The sequence below is a fragment of the Polypterus senegalus genome, chromosome 7, assembly GCF_016835505.1.
Source record: "Polypterus senegalus isolate Bchr_013 chromosome 7, ASM1683550v1, whole genome shotgun sequence".
Lineage (NCBI taxonomy): Eukaryota > Metazoa > Chordata > Cladistia > Polypteriformes > Polypteridae > Polypterus > Polypterus senegalus.
The window spans coordinates 172,096,990-172,117,459 of NC_053160.1; the positions used below are offsets into that span (position 1 = coordinate 172,096,990).

A 20,470-nucleotide genomic window follows, 5' to 3' on the forward strand; every position below is an offset into this window, starting at 1 on the left:
TAATAGCAAAAAAGTGCTGTTTTGTGTTGCAGCTTTGAAAAAAAATCACCTTAGTAAAATAATGCTGTAGTTTTCATATAAAATGAACAGAGAAGAGCAGGCCAAAGACCTCACTGGTCTAGTATTGAACTGGTGGAAGATATCAGAATACAAAGAAGGCGTTTAGAGTGATGCTGTTGATTTGATTCTAAAGTTCTTCTACTGTATATGCTCAATATTAGACCACCAATATCACTGGTCGGGTCGTTTCTGGAGACCATAATAAAAAAAGTCTGCATCGTTTTGCTTTTATTAAAGCTTGCACATGAAGGAGTACCTTTCTCTATGAAAAGATAGAAAAATGTGGCTGGCCTTTATTTTCTTGTATTTTTCATATGAAACCCTTTTAGATGAAAAGGGAAAGGGGTATCTTATTTGATTTGAATATAATGCAGTTAAAAAGGATCATTAAAACTACTTTAATTTTCAAGATACTCAACTGGAAAAGTGTATTCTGAAAATAGATGCACTTTTTTTCAATAAGTGTTAAACAATTTAGCATAGCTGGAGTGTCGATAATAGAGAATATTTTTTGTGTGATAAATAAACAAGGAAAAATATAAAGTTTATAGCACCACAGGTTAGCACCCCTATTTAGGAAACTGTACAAAAAAATAAAATCATGGACGAAACATTTCACTCTACATTAAAGGTCACAAGTAAAGGTGAGTGAATCATTTCAAATACATAAATGTTTCTAATTTGCTAGCCCTGCACTGTTTTATATTATATATCGATGGAAGAACTAATCGAGTAAGGCATTTTTCATGGAGCTGAATCAACAAAATGTGGCAGTTTCTTTCTTAATGTCTTCATGTTGAAATCAAAAAAGGTCCTGCAAGTTAGCAGCACATTTTGATTATCTGTCTAAAACATTTAAAGTCTAGATAATATAATAACATTGAATAATTAAAAAAAAAAAAGGTTTTCCATAAATAAATACACAGTTTATGAAATGTTGACTATAAAGCATAAACACCTGGGAAGCACAATTATAAAACAAAAAGGGAGGCTTTTGGGACATTCAAAAAGTCTGATTAAAGGAAAATAGCACTGTATGTGGGGAGTACAATAAAAAAATATATATAGAATAATAATTTGGTTAAGATCAGTTTCTGTCACTGAATTAATCCAAATTACCAAAAAAAAAAAAAAAAAAAAAACTGAAAAAGGTTACAACTTAGAAAAAAAAAAAAGTGTATTTCAACATTATAAATAAAACTCATTCGTACAAACATACGCAACAAAAAAAGAAATGTGAGAACACTCTATAAATAGAAATTTCAAATAAACATGATGTCTCGGCATGGAGCAGCTTTAAACGTTAACCTCGTCATCTTAAAATGACCCCAAATGTAAAATGTTAAATTAATTTTTCTATTTACATCGTGTATTCATAAACCATTCTATTAGTTCTTTTAAGGCCACTTCATAAAGCATCTCGCTAAGAATTTTTCAGTGTTCAGATGCATACACACACGCACTTATATTCATTCACACATATCCAGTCATATATGTCTAATTTATAAGTTAAGGCTTAAGTGAAGAAAAACGCGATTTTATGCAGCTGTGCTTATCAAAACAGTCTCAAATATGCCCTCCAGGCTGAAAATTAGTAAAACATAGTTAAAAGAAGTTTTGGTTTTGTTCAAATATTTTCCTGAAAATTGAAATCAGTATAGTAGTTGTGTGTTAGACCAAAAAAAAAAAAAAGAGAGAGAGAAAAAAAAAACACACATGCACGCACACAATGAAACAGTGTAATAAATTTAAAAAAAATGTGAAAATCGCTAACTTTTAGCCACAAAATTAAGAAATGACTAGCTTTCTTTACTTATTTTACTTTTTTATCATGTTTAATGTGGCCATTCCGTCTATATTTTCCATTTGGGATACCATTATGGCAGAAGCCATTGGCCTTGCTATGCTCACAGCCAGACTTGAATGTAGAAGCCAGAAATTTCCATATTCTTATCAATATATACAGTATGATAAGTGTCCCTAGTATCAAAACTGCAACTACATCCAAGAGGAAATACTGATAAAAAGGGATGTTGTACACAGCCGCACGAAGATGTTCCGCTCCCTTGTGACGTAGGATGTAGTTGATCCAGTAGAGTGTACGACTCACAGGGTGGCCTGGCTGGTCTTTATGGATATCGGAAAGCAGAATAGCTTGTTGTTTGTACCTAGAAGTTAAAAAAAAAGGATGAACAGTATGTTACGAGAAACTTGCAAGTCCAGTGTTACAACCACCATCTCCTATAAATCCATTAATAAAGTATCTATCTATCTATCTATCTATCTATCTATCTATCTATCTATCTATCTATCTATCTATCTATCTATCTATCTATCTATCTATCTATCTATCATCTTGTGCTAAATCCAAGTTTCGGAGTTGTGGACTCACTTCCCAAAGATGAATCTCATCTGACCCTCTTATAGCTTAAGAGTATCCTGGTATGACAGACATTATTTTTAATCACCATTAAGTACCTCCTTAAAAAGTGCCTTACAAGGTGACAGAACCTTTAACAGTATCTTTACAGTATCTGCAAACTTGTGACTGAAATTGAGTGAGAGCAAATGTTTGTTTAATAGAACCTCACCATAGTAGAATAGACAAATCTACATCTGTTTTGTCAATTAGTGGAAACTTCCCTGACATAGCAGAAAAACAAGCAGAGCCCCCTAAGGTTTACTTATGCTGCGTATTCAATAGATGGACTGCCATTTGAGCACAGTACGTACTGTATATTAGGAGATTCCTTTAGCACTTGACGCCTATGCATTTTTACAATGATAAGCACAGACCAAGGGATTTAGGCCGATTTATACGTCATGTTAATGAAGATCGAGAAAGCACAACTCTTGGAGATAGGAATACAAGTACTGTTGCATTAAATATCTGAAATATTAAAATGTGTGCTTCAATTTAAAAGTTTAACGTCTAAATATTCTTGATTGTAATAGAAATGTTCCATTTTTCACACTCTGATAGAGGTCCACAGAGGGCTTGATCCCTTGTAAAGGAACAAAAATCAAAAAATAACATCATATTCGGAATCAATGGCCTTGAAATAGTCTAAAAGTACACTCCACATGCTTAGGTTTGAAATTTGTGATTTTTTACCCTTCTTGGAGTGGCTTGTAGAGACCTAAGACTATTGGTAAATAATCAAATATCAAAAATATATTTGTGATCAGCAACCTCAAAATAGTCAAAAAATAACAGTATATTTGTCTCTATGACCAATCACCATTTTTTTTTTTTTTTGAAGATGTGTGAAAAGAAGTAACTTTAACCCCTCGCATCATATTAGGGGGATGAACCCTTGAGGTTGGTTGATTTGGCCTGCACAAGTTTTTCTTATTTTTGCTGAACACATATCATAACTGTGTAATTTCCTGCACAAAATATGGTCCAAAATGGAATAAAAATGATGGTTTCACAGGCCCAGAGGGCCAAAATGGAGGAGAACCCCAAAAAGCTCACTGTCTTGCATAACTAGACATCAGGGTGAGTCGAGTGGTATATCCTATGTGGGATTTTCTTATACCCGTGAGTCACGAGGCACCCAAAAAAAAAAAACTGAAATGATTTCAGAGCGTTTATAAACAATTCTTGGGAAGACCATATGAAACACATACAGTTAGATTAAAAAGTTCTAAAAATACAGAGTCTTCTTCTGAGTGTGTAGGGCTGTCAACAAGATGTGGATGACTTTGGCAAGATAAAGATCAGAAATGGAGTTAGCAATGCTGCAGTGATAGATATTTGTGAGGTTTGTAAAGAAAATTTGAGTTAAAGACAGAAAAAAAATGGAGGTTGTCTAAAACACTACAGTATTAGCCTGAGATGACCACATATACGCTGTGAGTGTTGTCAGGTGGTTAGTCGAATGTTTAGACAAAGTGAGTGAGTAGCAAATGAATATGCTGTACTAAATCAAAACAGCCAAGGGGGGACAGAAATTCAGTAATATTTTTTTTTTATGTAGGAATGTCTGCTTAACAAGTTTGACACGTTTGGAAAACAATTGAAAATCATGTAAGAAATTCCAATTTTCATTGAAAGATGATAAAGAATAATGGGCAAAGGTGAACCAGAATTTGTTATCAGTTTTTGGGCCACACATTCAACAGACAAAGTGCATTCAATGGATGTTCTTTTAATGTTCTGTTCAGAACTAACTACCATTACTAGACCATCACCCTGACATGACCTACGAGCTACTGCAAAGTAAACATAACCATACGGGGGTTATCTCATTTAGAGATGCAAATTGTTTGCTTTTTACCAGGTTTCAGGTAAGAGTAACATATTAACATTACATCTGTGATGGCTTCACACAGAAGCAATGCTTTACCGTCAATGGACCTTGAGTTTACAATGCAGTGTTGACAGCAGATTATACACTGTGCACAGATCTACTTTCAGTGTTTATTTCTGTATAGTGAACATTTGGCACATTTACACTCTTGTGATCAAAACCCTGAGCAGTATGGCATCCTTTAGATGAAGAGTTGCTGATAAGCTTTCCAGATACAACCCGACAATTTCTCGATTCCCTGTGAATATACTTTTGAAAGGCCTATGCAAGGCTTTTAAACATTGAGAACTTCCTTATAATAGTTACTTCAACTCAGTGGAAATGTAGCTTTTAGCTAGAAACAGTAAGGCTGACGAAAAGAAAAGACATCAGGCCTGTAAGGCAGTGTGACACTGAGAAGAGTTCTGAAGTCTGGTGGTGGAGATGGAGTACAGCTGAGCAGTAGCAGTGGCACAGCAAGTCTCCTCAAGTAACACAAAGTAAAGTGAGTACTTAAAGGTGAAATGTGCCCTACAAATAACAGAAATGTGATGAAATGATTAATTTGGAAAAAAAAAATTTTTTTACCTTGAATCATTCATCACTTTAACCATAGCTTCATACAAATCGTCTTCACTCATCTTCTTCCACTCTAGAAGAATCCCCATGCCTTTTGCTTGGACACGTGTCATGGTATCATAGTGGTCACCAAACAATGGAATTCCCACAACAGGCACACCGTGGTACATTGCTTCATAGATACTATTGAGACCTCCGTGGCTTAAAAAGGCTCGTATATTGGAGTGGCCTAAAAAGAAATCCAAACAATTGAAATATTTGATGAAAATGACTATTGTTTATAATCAACACGATAACACATCAAGCAATTTGAAGAAGAACTCGCCTTTTACACATGATTTATCACCCTTCTGTAAAAAATGACTGAGATTCAGACCGACCTTAAAACTGAACTTAGCTATGCCTACTATAACAGTTTAGCAAGGTGGGGAGGTATTCTTGATGAGAAAATAAAACTCTGATTACCGCCATCAACTAAATGTCTTCCAACATACCACCAGTCTTCTGAATGTATGCACATAACTCCAACATTTCATGTATTTCTGCATACTGACTTCTCCATTTTCTAATCAATGATAACATTATGTATTCTGACAATAATGTCATCATTGCTGATTATTTATTAAATATTGTACATTTTAATGTTTACTGTGTTACATGGATCAATGCTTCTCCTGGTGACAGTATCTCTGGGGTGAAAGGTATATTTGCCTACACCTTCTTTGGGTTTTACAGTATTTTATTTACATTCACATTTATTCACTTAGTAGCAACCTGCACATGAGGTCGGCATAATCAAGTAAACATCAGCCTAGGGACTGTTTTGAAACAACAGGACAAGGTTACAAAGTTAGTCATCACAAGTGAAGAACTATAAAATGGAACAAACACAAGACTAATTCATCTTTCCCTAGTCACAATAACCCATCAAAGCCATTATCAATTAGACAGACATTCAGAGTACAAGAGAGTCATCAAAGAGTTTACATGAAGGTTGGCAGCTTGTTCTACCAGCCAGGAGCTAAACAAGAAATAAAATATATACATTTTTTTAGGTAAAATTATTTTATTTACTTTAGTTATAAATGCACTAAAATGCAAAAAAATATATATATTTTTATATGTGACTAAGTAAAATCATGGGGTGCACATAACTTTAATTGATTCAAACAATTTTTGAAACTTGTTTAGCATGGTGGGAATTACAATGTTGTTGTTTTTTTTTTTTTATATTTTATGATGAAAGTAGCTATTCTTTTAACTGATTGAATTAATTAATTTATGTGTGCCCTGCGATTTTATTTAGTCACATATAACCACAAAAATCCTGGTTAAAGAAAAAGTGATTTTTTTGCTCTTTAGTGTATTTATAACTAACTTGCCGTCCCCCGTGGCTCCGCCCGCGTAGTAGTGAAACAGGACAGTGAGGAGAGCCCTGCTCGGCTTCCCACTCCTGATGTCAAGCTTCCCCCTCCCCTCGGCCTGCAGCCTCTGTCTTGGATTAGCGTGAATATATCACTCCTGCAAGTGAACTATGATTCTTAGCGTGATGAGAGAAGTCACAAAATCAACCGGAATGCTCAAGCAAATTTTAGAATAAAAACCGATCTGAATCTGTTAAGTAGTTCACTAGCTAAGCGGATGTAAGGTACCCGCCCTGAGGCTGTCACTTGAGTGAGGAGGGCCTCCGCCCACTGCGTGTCTGTTGGATTTGTGCAAATAAATCGGTACCGCAAGCGAACTATTACGCTTAGTGTGATGAGAGAAGTCACAGAATCAACCGGAATGTTCAAGCAAATTATAGAAAAAAACCTAATCTAAATCCATTAAGTAGTTATCTCGTGAAAAGTGGACAGACATACAGACAGACGTTGGATTTTATATAGAGAGAAGTAAATAAAATTGTTTTACTTAAAAAATTTTTTTTATATATTTATTTTTTACTTTTTAGTCTTTGAGTATTTTGTAAATGACTTTTCTTTAATCATTTTTCATGAACGGGAAGCTTTTTTAAAAGTTTTACTTAATATATATTTTTTGCAGAATTATTTGAATACTAAAAAGAATTACATTTTGGCCTATATTTTTCTATTCAGGCTCTTATGGGATTAGTGCTTCGTTGCTGCAAAAAAAATATCGACGACAGAACTTATGGCAATACTTCCTCACCGTAATCATCAAGGCTACTCCTTCGCACGACCAAACAAGTAAAGTCAGCATGCATATTTACCCACTCCACTCACTGGAAGTGGCAAATGAGGGCAATCCGATGCATCTCTCACTTGTATGCTCCTATATTGCACTATATTCTGTCTCCAACATTGTTGTGTGTGTGTTAATTGGAATCGCATAACCATTGATTACAGTGTAATTTGTTACGTAATTGCATCGGTTTTGACGGATTAGTGTTTTATCATCGATACTGAACACATATGCAAAATTTGAAGAAATTTGCTTTGCCAAAAGTGGGTTTAAAATCAGTTGCAAGATTTGACCCAGAGAAACAAACAGACAGAGGAGTCAAGTTAAATAAAATCATTTAATTAAAAGAGGACTGAAATTTTCAGCTGTGTGGAAGTGGCATCACCAGATGCCATTCACTAGTGGTCCTGAGTGGGCCAGAAAGAGCATAGGCTGCCATATACAAAGGCACTGATCCACTGCCTACTCTGTAGGCATGAATTAAGGGTTTGAACTAAATGTGTTCAGCTAATGGTAGCCAGTGACTTGAATTGACTTGATTTGGGGAATGACATGCATCCACCTTGGCTGGTTGAACAGAAGAACTTTCGCTGCATTTTGAAACATCTGCAGTGGCTTGGTAGCACATGCAGATACTCCCAGCAGAGTTGCAGTAGTCCAGATGCAACAAGTCCAGTGCCTGGATCACAAATTGTGCTGCATATTCCATCAGATATGGCCTCATCTTATATGTGTAGAGTAAATCTGCAATATGGTCAATGAAGGCTAGCTGGCAACTGATCAGCACCAAAAAGTTGCATATTGACTTGGTATAGTAGTTTTTAGTTATAATGATCTAAGCTCTGCGGTGGGCTGGCACTCTGCCCGGGTTTGTTTCCTGCCTTGTGCCCTGTGTTGCCTGGGATTGGCTACAGCAGACCCCTGTGACCCTGTAGCTAGGATATAGCGGGTTGGATAATGGATGGATGGATGGATGATCTAAGCTGAAGTGCAGAATATATGAGTTTGCTAGGATAACAAGGAGGTTCGTCTTTGCCAAGTTGAGTTGGAGATGGCACCCCATCATTAGGGTTGAGATATCAGAGAGACACACCAAGATCCTACATTTTCAGTAAATTAGAAAAATTTCAAAAAATCCTCTTTTCACTTTGTCATTTTTGGGGTATTAAGTGCTTTTTGATGTGGAGAAAAAATTAATTAAAGTATTTAAACATAAGACTGCAACACAGCAAAATGTGAAAAAATGAAGTGGTCTGAAAGCTTTCTAAAAGCACCGAATATTGCAGAAATTCCTGTCAGTTATGCTGCTTTGAAATAATATTCAGGAAATAAAATTACACATTTTAACAGCACACCCTGTATGGCATACTTTGTGCAATAATGCATAACAATCAACTTTTTACTTTTTGATTTTATGGCTAACCCACGAAAAAAGAAGAACATAACTTAAGTTAATGCTTACCTAGAAGATCATTCTGTGGCATCCATTCTACAAGTTTTGTATTATTTGCCAAGTTGCTGGGCTTTGTTCCAGAGAATCTAAAGCAATAAAAATAAACACTTAATAGCAACAGTAACAAATAAGTTTGTCTGTAACACATTACAAGTTCAAGAATGAATATATATTATGACGTTTCTAAACTCTTTTGGGGCTCCCTCCAACAGGATGACACACCGAAGAGCATCCCGAAGCACGATCATCGTGGCTGTGGAAGACTGTTTCTCTGCTACTGGGGCAACTGTAAGCTCACAGCGCTGCAGCAGCTTGCCACTGAAGCGAATCTGAGCAGATCATAATCACGCTATAAGCCGCCATTGTCGATGGGTGATGCAAGGAACAATATTACTTGGCCACTAACCTGGCCACGACTCTGCCTGATTGCTATGTTTGTGGTGTTAGATCCTGCTACAATAAATAATCGTGCTGTTCCTGTTTCAAGCTGAATAAAGCTGGTTTTGCCAAAGTACTGAGACTCGTCCTCATGTTTCGGGGTGCAAGACAGTGACTCACACATCACTATATTATATATATATATATATATATATATATATATAGTAAAAGATGTAGAAGTACACAGCATAAAGGTTTGGGGTTTTCCGGCCCCGTATATTGTAGACGATCCACAATCAAAAAAGAAAAGCAGGTCAAAAATATAAACTAAACAGTTCATATGCGCGACGCCGAATCATGGCGTCGGCGGCCATTTTATGAGGGAGGACCCGAAAGTGGAGGAATGCTGGGAAGGAACCGTGAGGGAGGATGGGATCGATGATGTCAGGAAAAGATGGAGGAGGAAGGGCGGAAGTAACGCACTGCGGGCAAACCGGCTTATGGTGGCGGAGCGTCTTTTTTCCTAAAAGAAAGCAGAGGGAGAAAGTTAGTACCCTGCCATTCCCTGCCGGCGAATGTCTTCCCAGGTGTGTTAAGATCCTTCGGCGGTCTCCCACTCGTGCGTGCGTGACAATATATATATATATCTATATTTTTTTTTCCCATTTTTCTGTGTAATGTTTGTGTACTTATGTAGAACCAAATTTGCATCACTCTGAGATTTTTAAAGCCAGTTAGGATTGTTTTACTACTCTGAGAGGCTTCATAAATACGGGCAAAGGTTTATACTGTCAGTCACCATTTATTAAATGGCACCAATTTATCTATGAATAGTGCAATTATTGTATATACAGTTCCATTAAAGCCTTTACAGAACTCACCTTAAGGGCTGAAATAATAATAAACTGAAGAGACCAGTAGCCATGTTTTATTGGGATGCACTGAATTGGCAGCTAGATAATATACACAAAGACACAATTGATAAGTCAGTTATATACATTACTCAACTTGGTGTATACTGCAAGTGTCTAACCAGTGGTATCACCATGTCCCACAACCAGTTACTAACATTCAGGACTGTACTGATCAGAACATCACAGAAAATTGTCCAGTCATCGTGTTCTATAACAGGAAGGAGAAAGCATGTTTGCTTGATGACCTCAACATGACAGTCAAAGAAGCCAAAAAGATCTCTGAATATAAAGATAATCAGGTGGAAGTACGATGTTCGTGGAACACCAAAGCCAAGATCATACCAACAGTAAACTGGTTCACCAGAGTCCATCAACAAAAGGATTTGAAAAGTATTTGGAGTTTATTCTACATAAACTAAGAGCTGTTCTTACAATCAAAAGACAGCGCTACTAGGGTCTACTCATATCCTGCAAAAATTCCTTTCAGTCATCGCGTTTACATGCACACTCAATATCGGGTGAAGGTAAATAAGACAAAAACCTTGTTTCTTAAAAATTCACGTTACATGTGCAAGTATCTTGTGGAGTCTGGTCACTGTGAATGCAAAAAAAGGCATGATGCTATTTGTGAGGATTTACTTCTGTTTTATAAATATCAAATTGATAGTTTATTGATAGCTTTCTGTTACTGATTGCATATAGCAGAGTCTTTTCTGCCTGTTCACGTACCTGCTGTTCGCGTTGTGAAGAGGGGGGCTGAACGCACCTCAAGGAGATGCGGTCACTCCTTTGAAACCCCCTCTTAAATGGTAATACAATGGGAAACAAATCAAGTTTTTTTTTTATCTCCTCTTTGCTCGTTCAGCACTGGTTTGCTGCTGCAGCGTGATCTGCATCTCATGCTGCGCTTTGAACATTTAAAAGCCTGTACAGCAGCTATCCTACTCTTTGTCTTTTATTTCCGGCCCCGCCCACGGTTAAATCTCTTGGCACAAAATCTCGTCTCGTGGGATGCGAATTCTTGATATTTTTTACTTTATAATTTAAAAACGGAATAAGAATCTCAAAATCTAACATCACATTAAAGTTCGATAAATGATACCAAACATATATATATATGTAGGTTTAAAATAAGCCCGACTTAAAGCGTGACAAAAAACATGACATAAAACATCACATAAATTTTAGGCTTAGGATTTTATATATAGATAGTAGATTTAGAAAATTAGATTTTTTTCTAAAACTATAAATGCTTAATTCTCTTTTGTTGTTTTCCTATTATTTTCCCCTTTTTCTGTGTAGTTTGCACCCTTCATTTAAACCTAATAGTGAAAATTAACAACCAGCACAGCAGATACTCGTGATGATGAAAGTAACGACTTCAGTGTCAGACTCGCTAATTAGTAAATAATCAATTAAATAATCAGAACACCTGGAAATGCAGAATGAAAATTAGACTGAAAATACTGTTAACGACTTAAAAAAAATACATATTCCCCATATAACTGCTTATTAAATTTTAATAAAAATTTCTACATTGACTCCAAAACACAGAAACTGGGAAGTAGTGACTCACTTAATTAGGCTAAGAGTCCAATGAAAAATGGAAGTTGGTTGGAACAAAAACCTACAGCCACGGTGGGTCCCCAGGATTGAGTTAGGGAACCACTGCTCTAAGGAAATGCAGAAATCAGTAGGATACAGTATTTCAAATTAATGGCAGAATGACTGAAATGTAGAAAAAGTTGAAAACTTTATGGAAAACTCTTGTACATCTTGAAATGAAAGCAAATGGAATGGATGATGCCTTCATTTTCTTAGCTAGTTGGAGGCTTCAGTGGACTCATTCAGCACTGTAATTTTTGCCCCAGGCACAGTATGTCCCTTTATCAGTCTTACTGACCCTGCAGCGACAACAGTTTTTCCATCTTTCAACACCCTCAACAAAAGCCAATACTAGACCTTCACTTCCCTGAACAGGCTGAAACAAACCCCCCGTGAGGGTTCATCTGTCCACAGATATATTAATCACAGCATCAAGTGTAGCAACTGTGTCACATAGCAACTTTAAAAAATAGACATTCATTCCATTGTTTAATTGTTTCATTGTTGTTGGTGTAACTTGACAAGGGAACAATTCAACGAAGGTAACAACATCTAGACATTATTTATATTAACCACACTTAAACACGGCTACAGGTTTCCAGGTGCTTTTCCAGCTCATCCAACTGTTTACAAGAAAGTTCAGAGTCCATGCTAGAAGCTTAGCTTTCAGCTTGCCTGCCATAAAACTGCTTCAGCTTCTCAAGGCACAGCCTCTATGGCCTGCTCAGATTTACTGTTCAAGAGGTGGAAAGATGGAAGACTACACCAGTAACAGCACATTATTATGCTGATAACATTCTAATAACCTTCAAAGCAAGCAGCTTTGGACAATATTAACCCCACACTTGTTTTATATATGCTTCTTATTTTTGACAGCTATGTTCTATTCTTAGATTACCCAGTTCCTTCTTCTGAAATGTTTTTCTGTATATGCAAAGGTCTAATAAAATAAGCCCTTATTAGCTTCATTTTCATAAAATGTGGAAGGCTACTACCATCTTAACGTCTATCAGCTCCCAATGGACCGCTTTGTTGAAATTTGGTCCAATATACATTTGGATGTCTTAAATAGAGTGTACCGTAGATATTTTTGAAATTGCACGAACTCCAATTTAAAAAAAACGGCAAGTTTATGAATTTGCTTATCTTAAAATTTAGAAACATTCTATGCGACTTCAGTTATGGATTAGTTTACAGTTATTTCAAGATGGAATGAGCAAGGAGTGAACACACACTAAATAAAAACTGAGAAAACACCAAGAGTTCCCAAGTGTAACAAAGGAAAACCAGCATGCCGAGTGTACATGAGGGGAACAAGACGATGTGAGCCATGACAGGCCACACTGTTTAGGTGCTCATACCATCTGCACTTCAGAACAGGTAACCAACTTGAAGCTAAGTGTGTTTGGTGGGAGACCAACCAGGGAAAACTCTAGGGTTACTGCTAGAACAGGTGTTGGTGAGGCCATCAGGGTAGTTGGAAGGTGGCTGGGGGACGAGGCTTTCCCTGTGGTCTATGTGTGGGTCCCAAATCCCTCTTGCAGTAATAAGGACAAAACATTTTGTTAAAAATGGTGCCATCCTTTGGATGAAAAGAAAAGATGAGGTCCTGACTCTCTGTGAGCATAAAAAAGCTCTGGGCATCCTTCTAAAACAGTGGGTGTTTCTTGATGTCCAAGCATTAATTGCCTGCCACGGCCTTGTACATTCTGGCCCCCTAATCATCCCGTTTCTTTAATTAGTTATCTCTCTCAACCCATCACCACCTAATAGCTCATGTGTGGTGAGCATACTGGCACCAAAATGGCAGCTGTCGCATTATTCAAATGGATGCTGCATGTTGGCTGTGCACACCAACTCAAGGCTGTCATGGCTGCCAAAGGTGCATCTACTAAATGCTGATTTGGCGGGGGTAAATATTTATGCAATCAATTATTTTGCTTTTTTATATCTATAATTTATTTACATCACTTTGTAGAGATCTGTTTACACTTTGGTATTAAAGTCTTTTTCTGTTGTTCAGTGTTTTGAAAGCCAAATTAAACCCACTGTGATTTAATATTACATAGCAAAAACTATTAACATTTCCAAGGGGTTGAATAATGTTTAATATCACTGGATAGTTATGGCTGGCAGTAATTATCCTTTTGGTTTCTCTTTTCTGACTGCCACTGTAGAAATTTAGTTTCTTTGCTACAGCAGCTTCACTAAATTACTCTGCCTGACCTTGAAAGAGGGCTCCCAAAGCAGAAAAGAGGAAATGGTGTCGTCAGTAACAGACTGCAGACTCAGACCATTGTATGATTTTCTCAAAATCTATAGTGCATTGTATGATCTCCAGGGAGAGGGCTGGGTGTGGGGTTGGCATGAACCTTGCATTGCTTTTTACTAAAGAACGTTGATCCCCATAGGGTTTGTTAGATCCAGTGCCAGCATCATCTTGAATATTTGCTTCATGCTACTCTGTCATCTACTCTACCTTAATTTTAGGTCGACACTACTAGAAGAGCAGGTACATTTTAAATTTACACATTCTCAGATTTCTTTGTCAATGCAGGGTCACCGGTTGAAGCTTAACTTAGAGCAGAAAGGGGTCCACCTCAGGACCCATTTATACACATATACATAATCAGAATTTAGACTCAGTAATAACCTAGCACAACTGTTTTTTCTGCAGGAGGTAAATGTTTGTTGTCAATGTAAAAAGTAATAAATAAAAGCAAGGAAAGCAAAAAGTCAGCTAAATGATATAGATAGATAGATAGATAGATAGATAGATAGATAGATAGATAGATAGATAGATAGATAGATAGATAGATAGATAGATAGATAGATAGATAGATAGATAGATAGATAGATAGATAGATCTTACATTATTTGTTCCCAGGGAAAATTTACTAGAAATTAATAGAATAGAAAAGGAAAGAACCTGCAGTATGTAAGCATTTCTCTGTAAGCTGTGATGCCAAAAGTGATAATATAAATAATATAAAAAGTTTGCAGATGAAAACTTGGAAGTTTTTCTACACCAGAACAGAAACCTCACCTCTGACACAGGGACAGTATTACATGGAATGTAGTAATCGCCACTTTGCACAATGAGTGTGTAATTATAATCACAATTAATATACGATTAATTGTGCAGCTCTTTGTGAAGTGCCATGTTAGCCAATGAATACGCTATTACTGGACTTCATTCTTGACCAATAGGAGAGAGAGGGAGGTGGGCCATCAATTCAAATGCTTAGTCACATTTGAGTGCATTCTATTTATGTTCATGTTAGCATTTTCGGGAGTGATTAATTAAACATTACTTTAGTAAAAACACAGACATACTGTATGTCTGGATGACATGACACGTGGATAATGTGACAAGAGTAGCATGAGATTTTTTTCATGGGTGTTAATGGACTATTTGCTGTTGTCCAAGGTTGGTCATCATAGATGCCTATACTATTAGAAATGCTGTTATATTCAGTCTACATGAAAACATAAGACTTGAGTATTTTTGTTATCCATCACTATAAACTATGGGGAGTAAGTAACATTTAAAAAATACAAAATATTTTGTATTCCTTTAAAAGCTCTGCTATAGAAGACTTGGGGATATGCTTGGCTGGCATTTTGCATCTTTCAGTTCAGCAACTGGAAGTTTTAAAAGGAAATGAAAATTCATGATAAGAATGCATTTTGAAAAAAATAATACACATATATCCCCCCAGAAAACAATTCAGTATCCATTACTCCTTAAATCAGTAAATGAAGAGTTGCACTAACCTCCAGATAACCTTCTGAGGAAGACGCCCCAGTGCTCCAGCCAATTTATGTGCAATATCATCAGATAGGTACTTGACTCCAGCTCCAAATGAGACTAAAACAAAACCAGTGTCTTCTGTTGCATCAGCCCAGGATAGAAATTCCTAAATAACCAAAAAATATATTGTTATTTTCATATTTGTATGCATTAAAAGCTTGCATAATATTCACACTACATACTAGTAAAGTATATGATCAAATGGTATGGTACAGTATGTCTTTTCTCTTCCTATTTTTTATTGTATTTGTTCTCAAGAGGTGACCAAGAACCCAATGGTCACTCTGGCTGAACCCCAAAGACCCTGTGAGGAGATGGCAGAAACTTTCAGACGGACAACCATCACCACAACACTCCTCTGATATAGGCTTTATGACAGAGTGGCATAACAGAAACCTCACCTCCGTAAAAGTAACACATGAAAGCCTGCTTGAGGTACCTAAAGGACTCTCAGTCTGTGGGAATGCAAGATTCTCTGGTCTGATGAAGTCAAGATTAGTGTCATGTTTGCAGTAAACCGGGCTTAACGTGTGCAATACCATTCCAACAGTAAAGCATGGTGGTGGCAGTATGATAGTCTGGGGTTGTTTTTCTTCATCTAAGACTGAAAGACTAGAAAGGGTTGATGGAAAGCTGAACAATGCCTAGTACAGAGATATCCTTAATGAAAACCTTCTCCAGAATGCTCTGGGCTGAAGGTTCACCTTCCAATAGGACAATATGACCCTAAGTACAACACACTTGTAGCATAAGGACAATTCTGGGGATGATCTTAAATATTCCGATTGAACAACTCTGGAGAGACCTGCAGATAGCTGTCTACTGATGGTCTCCATCCAACCTGACAGAGTTTGAGAAGCTCTGCAAAGAAGAATGACCAAAAAAAAAAAAAAATCCCCAAATCCAGATTTGCAAAGCATGTTGCGTCAGACCCAAGAAGACATCAGGCTGAAATATCTGCCAAAGGAGCTTCAACTAAGAACTGAGTTAAATATCTGAATGCTTGTGTCAAAGTGTTATTTTAGTTGTTCATTTTTAATATATTTAAAATCCTGTCTTTTCTTTGTCATTCTGGGGTACTGAATGTTGCTTGATGTGGTGGAAAAAATAATTTAAATGATTTTAGCACAAGGCTAGAGCCTAGAAAAATGTGAAAAAAGTGAAGGGGTCTGAATACTTTATGAGTTGCTGTAAATAAAACTAAAAAAGTAACAGATAGGCTACGTAAAACACCAAAATCATTGCGAGAAATCATTGAATGTGTGCTCTATCACCTTTACACCCAGTGGACAAACATAAAACCAGGCAAACCTGAATAGGAAAAAAAAAACTGCCAATGTCGTCCACTTACAACCATATTAATGCAGATTGGAAAACAAAACTCTTTATCGTTAGGCTGGTATCAATCTATATTTTAAGTCAACACTAATGAAATCTATTAAATCTACAACAGATATGAGCCATTTAAACAAAGGTGAAGGAGCTGGCAAATGAAATACTGTTTATCTCACTATGAAATAAGTGTATTATGTATTTCCAAGTGAGATAAAGGATTCAGTATTAAAAAGGACATCACATTTACAACAACCACCACCATCTCTCATTGTTTGTTTTTCCCCAGGACTTTGATATTATGGTTATGCAATTCAGAGCAGTTACCACAGAAACAAAGAGGTACTGTATATAAAAAAAAGAGGCTGTGCTCTTATCTTCTTCCACCTTAATGAAAGGATACGTGACTGTGTGTCCATCCTGTTGCTATGTCTCTGTTATTCCACAAACATTACCAAATGGCATATAACAGAGACATATGCATTGAATTTGTCATTCCAACAGATGACGCATCATCCACATTTGTATTTATAAAATTCATTGCATTTGTCAATCCAATAGATGGAGCATCACAAACATTAACACTACTTTTACAAATTTCATACCAAATGGTATATTATAGAGACACGTTCATTGAATTTGTCTTTCTAACAGATGGCACATCACAAACATATAATAAAATGCATTGCATTTGTCATTCCAATAGATAATGCTTTAGAAAAATTAACACTGCTTTTACAAATCCCATACTAAATGGCATATGAAAGAAACATATGCATTGAATGTCTTTCTAACAGATGTTGCATCACAAATATCTGTAGTAATAAAACTAATGTCATTTGTCAACCCAATATATAGTACATCACAAACATTAACACTACATTTATGACATATGCATTTATAGCGCACTGCAAATGTTAACACTGAGATTTACGTCGATAACTTAGATTTCAACAGGTTGGATTAGAGTTGGAACACAGAGGAACTACAGAAGAAAAGGAAGAGCAGGCTCTTTTTTCTTAGGAGTCTGTGTTCCTTTAACATGGGAAGTGACATCCTTCACATCTTCTTTAACTGTGATGGTCGGTGTGAAATTGTCTACGCACTGAACTTCGCATAATTTTCTGCAAAACTGCTTCACTGTTAACCGATGTTGCCACGTGCCTGCACTGCTGTTCTTTTCCTGTCAAACATAAGAAGGAGTCAAATCCCAATAATGCGGCTGAAGTAGTCCGCACCTTTAATTTGTAAGTTGTGTTACTCTTATCACATCAATAGCTCTCAATTAAGGTCAAGATCAAGGTTCAGGAGCTGATGGTTAGTGAGTTTTCGTGTGACAGATGTAGTTCTCTAAAAAAAAAATGTTGCTTTTTGTAGCACGTTTATTTGTACTTGTGTTGAGTACTGCAAGCCTGTTTAAGGCTAAAGGGCAGTCCAATTGGCCTTGCAGTAACCTCCATACGCTTGGGTATATATGTGTATGTCCAACCTGACCTCTCCAGTTTACTGTATTAAAATTAGGACCACCTGTGTTGGGTTTTTTTTTTTTTAATCATGTGTTTGTACTTCCAGTGCAAACTTTTCCCAGTCATGGACTTGTAACACATGTCAGCGAATAGCTACAAAAGTCCAGTACAATTTGGTCCTCTAAAACCACTGTAATGTGAAGAAAAAAAGGAATGTATTGTTCACAAGACATTACACTGCATCTTGACTTTCACTCAATCACTGAAGAAGACAACGCTAGTTTTGAAAGAGCCACCAGGAAAGCCAATGTGTGTTCCTTCTATTTTGTGGAAAAGAAAAAAGTAGTCTGAAACGCTTGTTTCAAAGAAGCAGAAAGAACAGGTGTGTATATAGAAGATGTTTTTTCAAATATTTTCTAGCTTCGCTCTGATCAGCAAATGCATGGCTGCATAGTAAGTACTGCAGCTATCAGACATGCAGTGTCAGTCATGCAGTTATCAGAGGTGAAGTTCAAGTCATGCAGGGTGTGCGATCCGCTTACTCCCTCCACTTGTCCATTTTCACCTCAAAGCTGTTTGATTCTAAACATCAGGAGCTGCCGTTTCAATTTAGGATGTTCACACCCTGTAAAGTAATGTGAGCAGCAGGTGGAACAGGTCCAATCTTTTCCAGGGCTGTGGAGTCGGTGTCAGAAGAAATTATTGGGTTACTGGAGTCAGAGTTGGTAAAAATATACCAACTCTGAATCTGACCCAACTGTAGATTATAATATAATCTGTAAAAATGTCCAATTTCACATATATTAATTTGATTAAAATACTGTATATACTCACGTATAAGTTGGGTCTTGAAACCGAAAAATCGATCATAAAATCAGACTCCGACTTATGCACCCGTTCAAAAATGCAACACTTAATTTATTTATTTTTTTTTTACATCTTCTTGCCTCCTCCAATCTCACATCAGTTTCTCTGACGCATCAAATTTTGTTGCAGCAGCGCTGTTACCAATTTCTTTCACTACTTCAACGACATTTAATTTAAAACCAGCTTCAGATTTTCTTCTGATCGAATGCTCCATCGTAGATAAGGGATGCTCTTAATGATAAAGGTGTTATGAGGGTGCGAGATACAAAAAACACAAATTAGTGCAAACGTTGCTTCAGAATAGTTTGGGTATTACCATGTGGTCACATAGGTACAACAGAGAGAGAGAGGTTAGGAGCACACGCTGATACAGAGCATTGCCACACCCACATAGAAAAAAAAAAGGCTGTGTGCTCCATGGTTACTCTCTAAGGTGGGCTTTAGCATATCATAATCTCTTTGACCAATAGTGTGAGTTTTCCGCATTCGACTTATACGACCGACATTATAAAATACCAGAAATTATACAATAAAATCATGTCCCAACTTATCTGTGGGAGAACTTATCTGCGAGTATATACGGTAATCATTTAATTTTGTAGGTTTAATCTTATGTTTGTGTTTGTAAACCACAACAACATTGCTACAGCCTTTAAACCTGCATTTTAACACGTTAGAGTGCTAAAAAGTAGACTGATGATTCACACTGGCATATGCCTTGTACTGTAACTTGTATGTTGTGTACTTTCAATAAACTTAAATATATTAGAGTAATTAAAAATTGAGGAGTTGGAGTCAAAGTGCTGGCACTAGAAATTGAGGATTCGGAGTCAGAGACTGTTGTACCATAAACAGACGAGTCATAGTCGGAGTCAAAGGTTTTGCACCAACTTCACAGCCCTGTTCTTTTCCAACTGCCAGTCCATGGCATTCGCTGCTCATTGATGTAATGTTAGTAAATGTGAACGATCAAAACCCCAAGAGGGGGCCCTCCTGTAGCTCAATAAACTTAAGTTAGTAAATCTGAATGTTTGAAAACTCAAACAGATACCCACTCTACTATGTAATGCTAATTAGTCCAGACACTAAAACCTCCAAGAGGGACCACCACCTTACCCCCGGACTCTCCAATTCCCACCAACACAATCCAGAAAAACTAAAACATTAGTATTAATTTTCTGGTTTTCTTGAGGTTTTGCTTCACTTTTTTGTGGATTCTATTTATTGTATTGTGTATTGAGACTTGGTTACTTAGGGTTTCCTTTTCAGGTGATCCTTTTGTTTCTTTTTTTTTTTTTGTTTGCCATTTTTTGTTCTTTTCTTGTTGAGTATAAATTCTTCATTTATAAAGATTCCATGGTAGATCAATCTCTCTGGCCAGAAGTTTTATCATTTCCTTTCCCTAGATTTTCACTAATATTTTTGTAATTTTGGGAAGATATGGAAGATGATGATCCACTGTGGCGACCCCTAACGGGAGAAGCCGAAAGAAGAAGAAGAAGATT

At 36.7% G+C, this 20,470-nt stretch overlaps 1 protein-coding gene across 1 annotated transcript in view; it reads right to left on the bottom strand.

Moving 5' to 3' along the window:
• Window positions 1–1,261: 1,261 nt before the first annotated feature.
• ugt8 (UDP glycosyltransferase 8) overlaps window positions 1,262–20,470 on the bottom strand; it is a 100,349-nt gene continuing 81,140 nt past the window's right edge. Inside the window, exons 3-6 of the mRNA XM_039759613.1 lie at window positions 15,264–15,406; window positions 8,599–8,675; window positions 4,944–5,163; window positions 1,262–2,228 (exon numbers count right to left, since the gene is read on the bottom strand). Of these exons, the coding sequence (XP_039615547.1) occupies window positions 1,874–2,228; window positions 4,944–5,163; window positions 8,599–8,675; window positions 15,264–15,406 (795 nt within the window). The 3' untranslated portion in view covers window positions 1,262–1,873. The remainder of the gene's footprint in view (window positions 2,229–4,943; window positions 5,164–8,598; window positions 8,676–15,263; window positions 15,407–20,470) is intronic.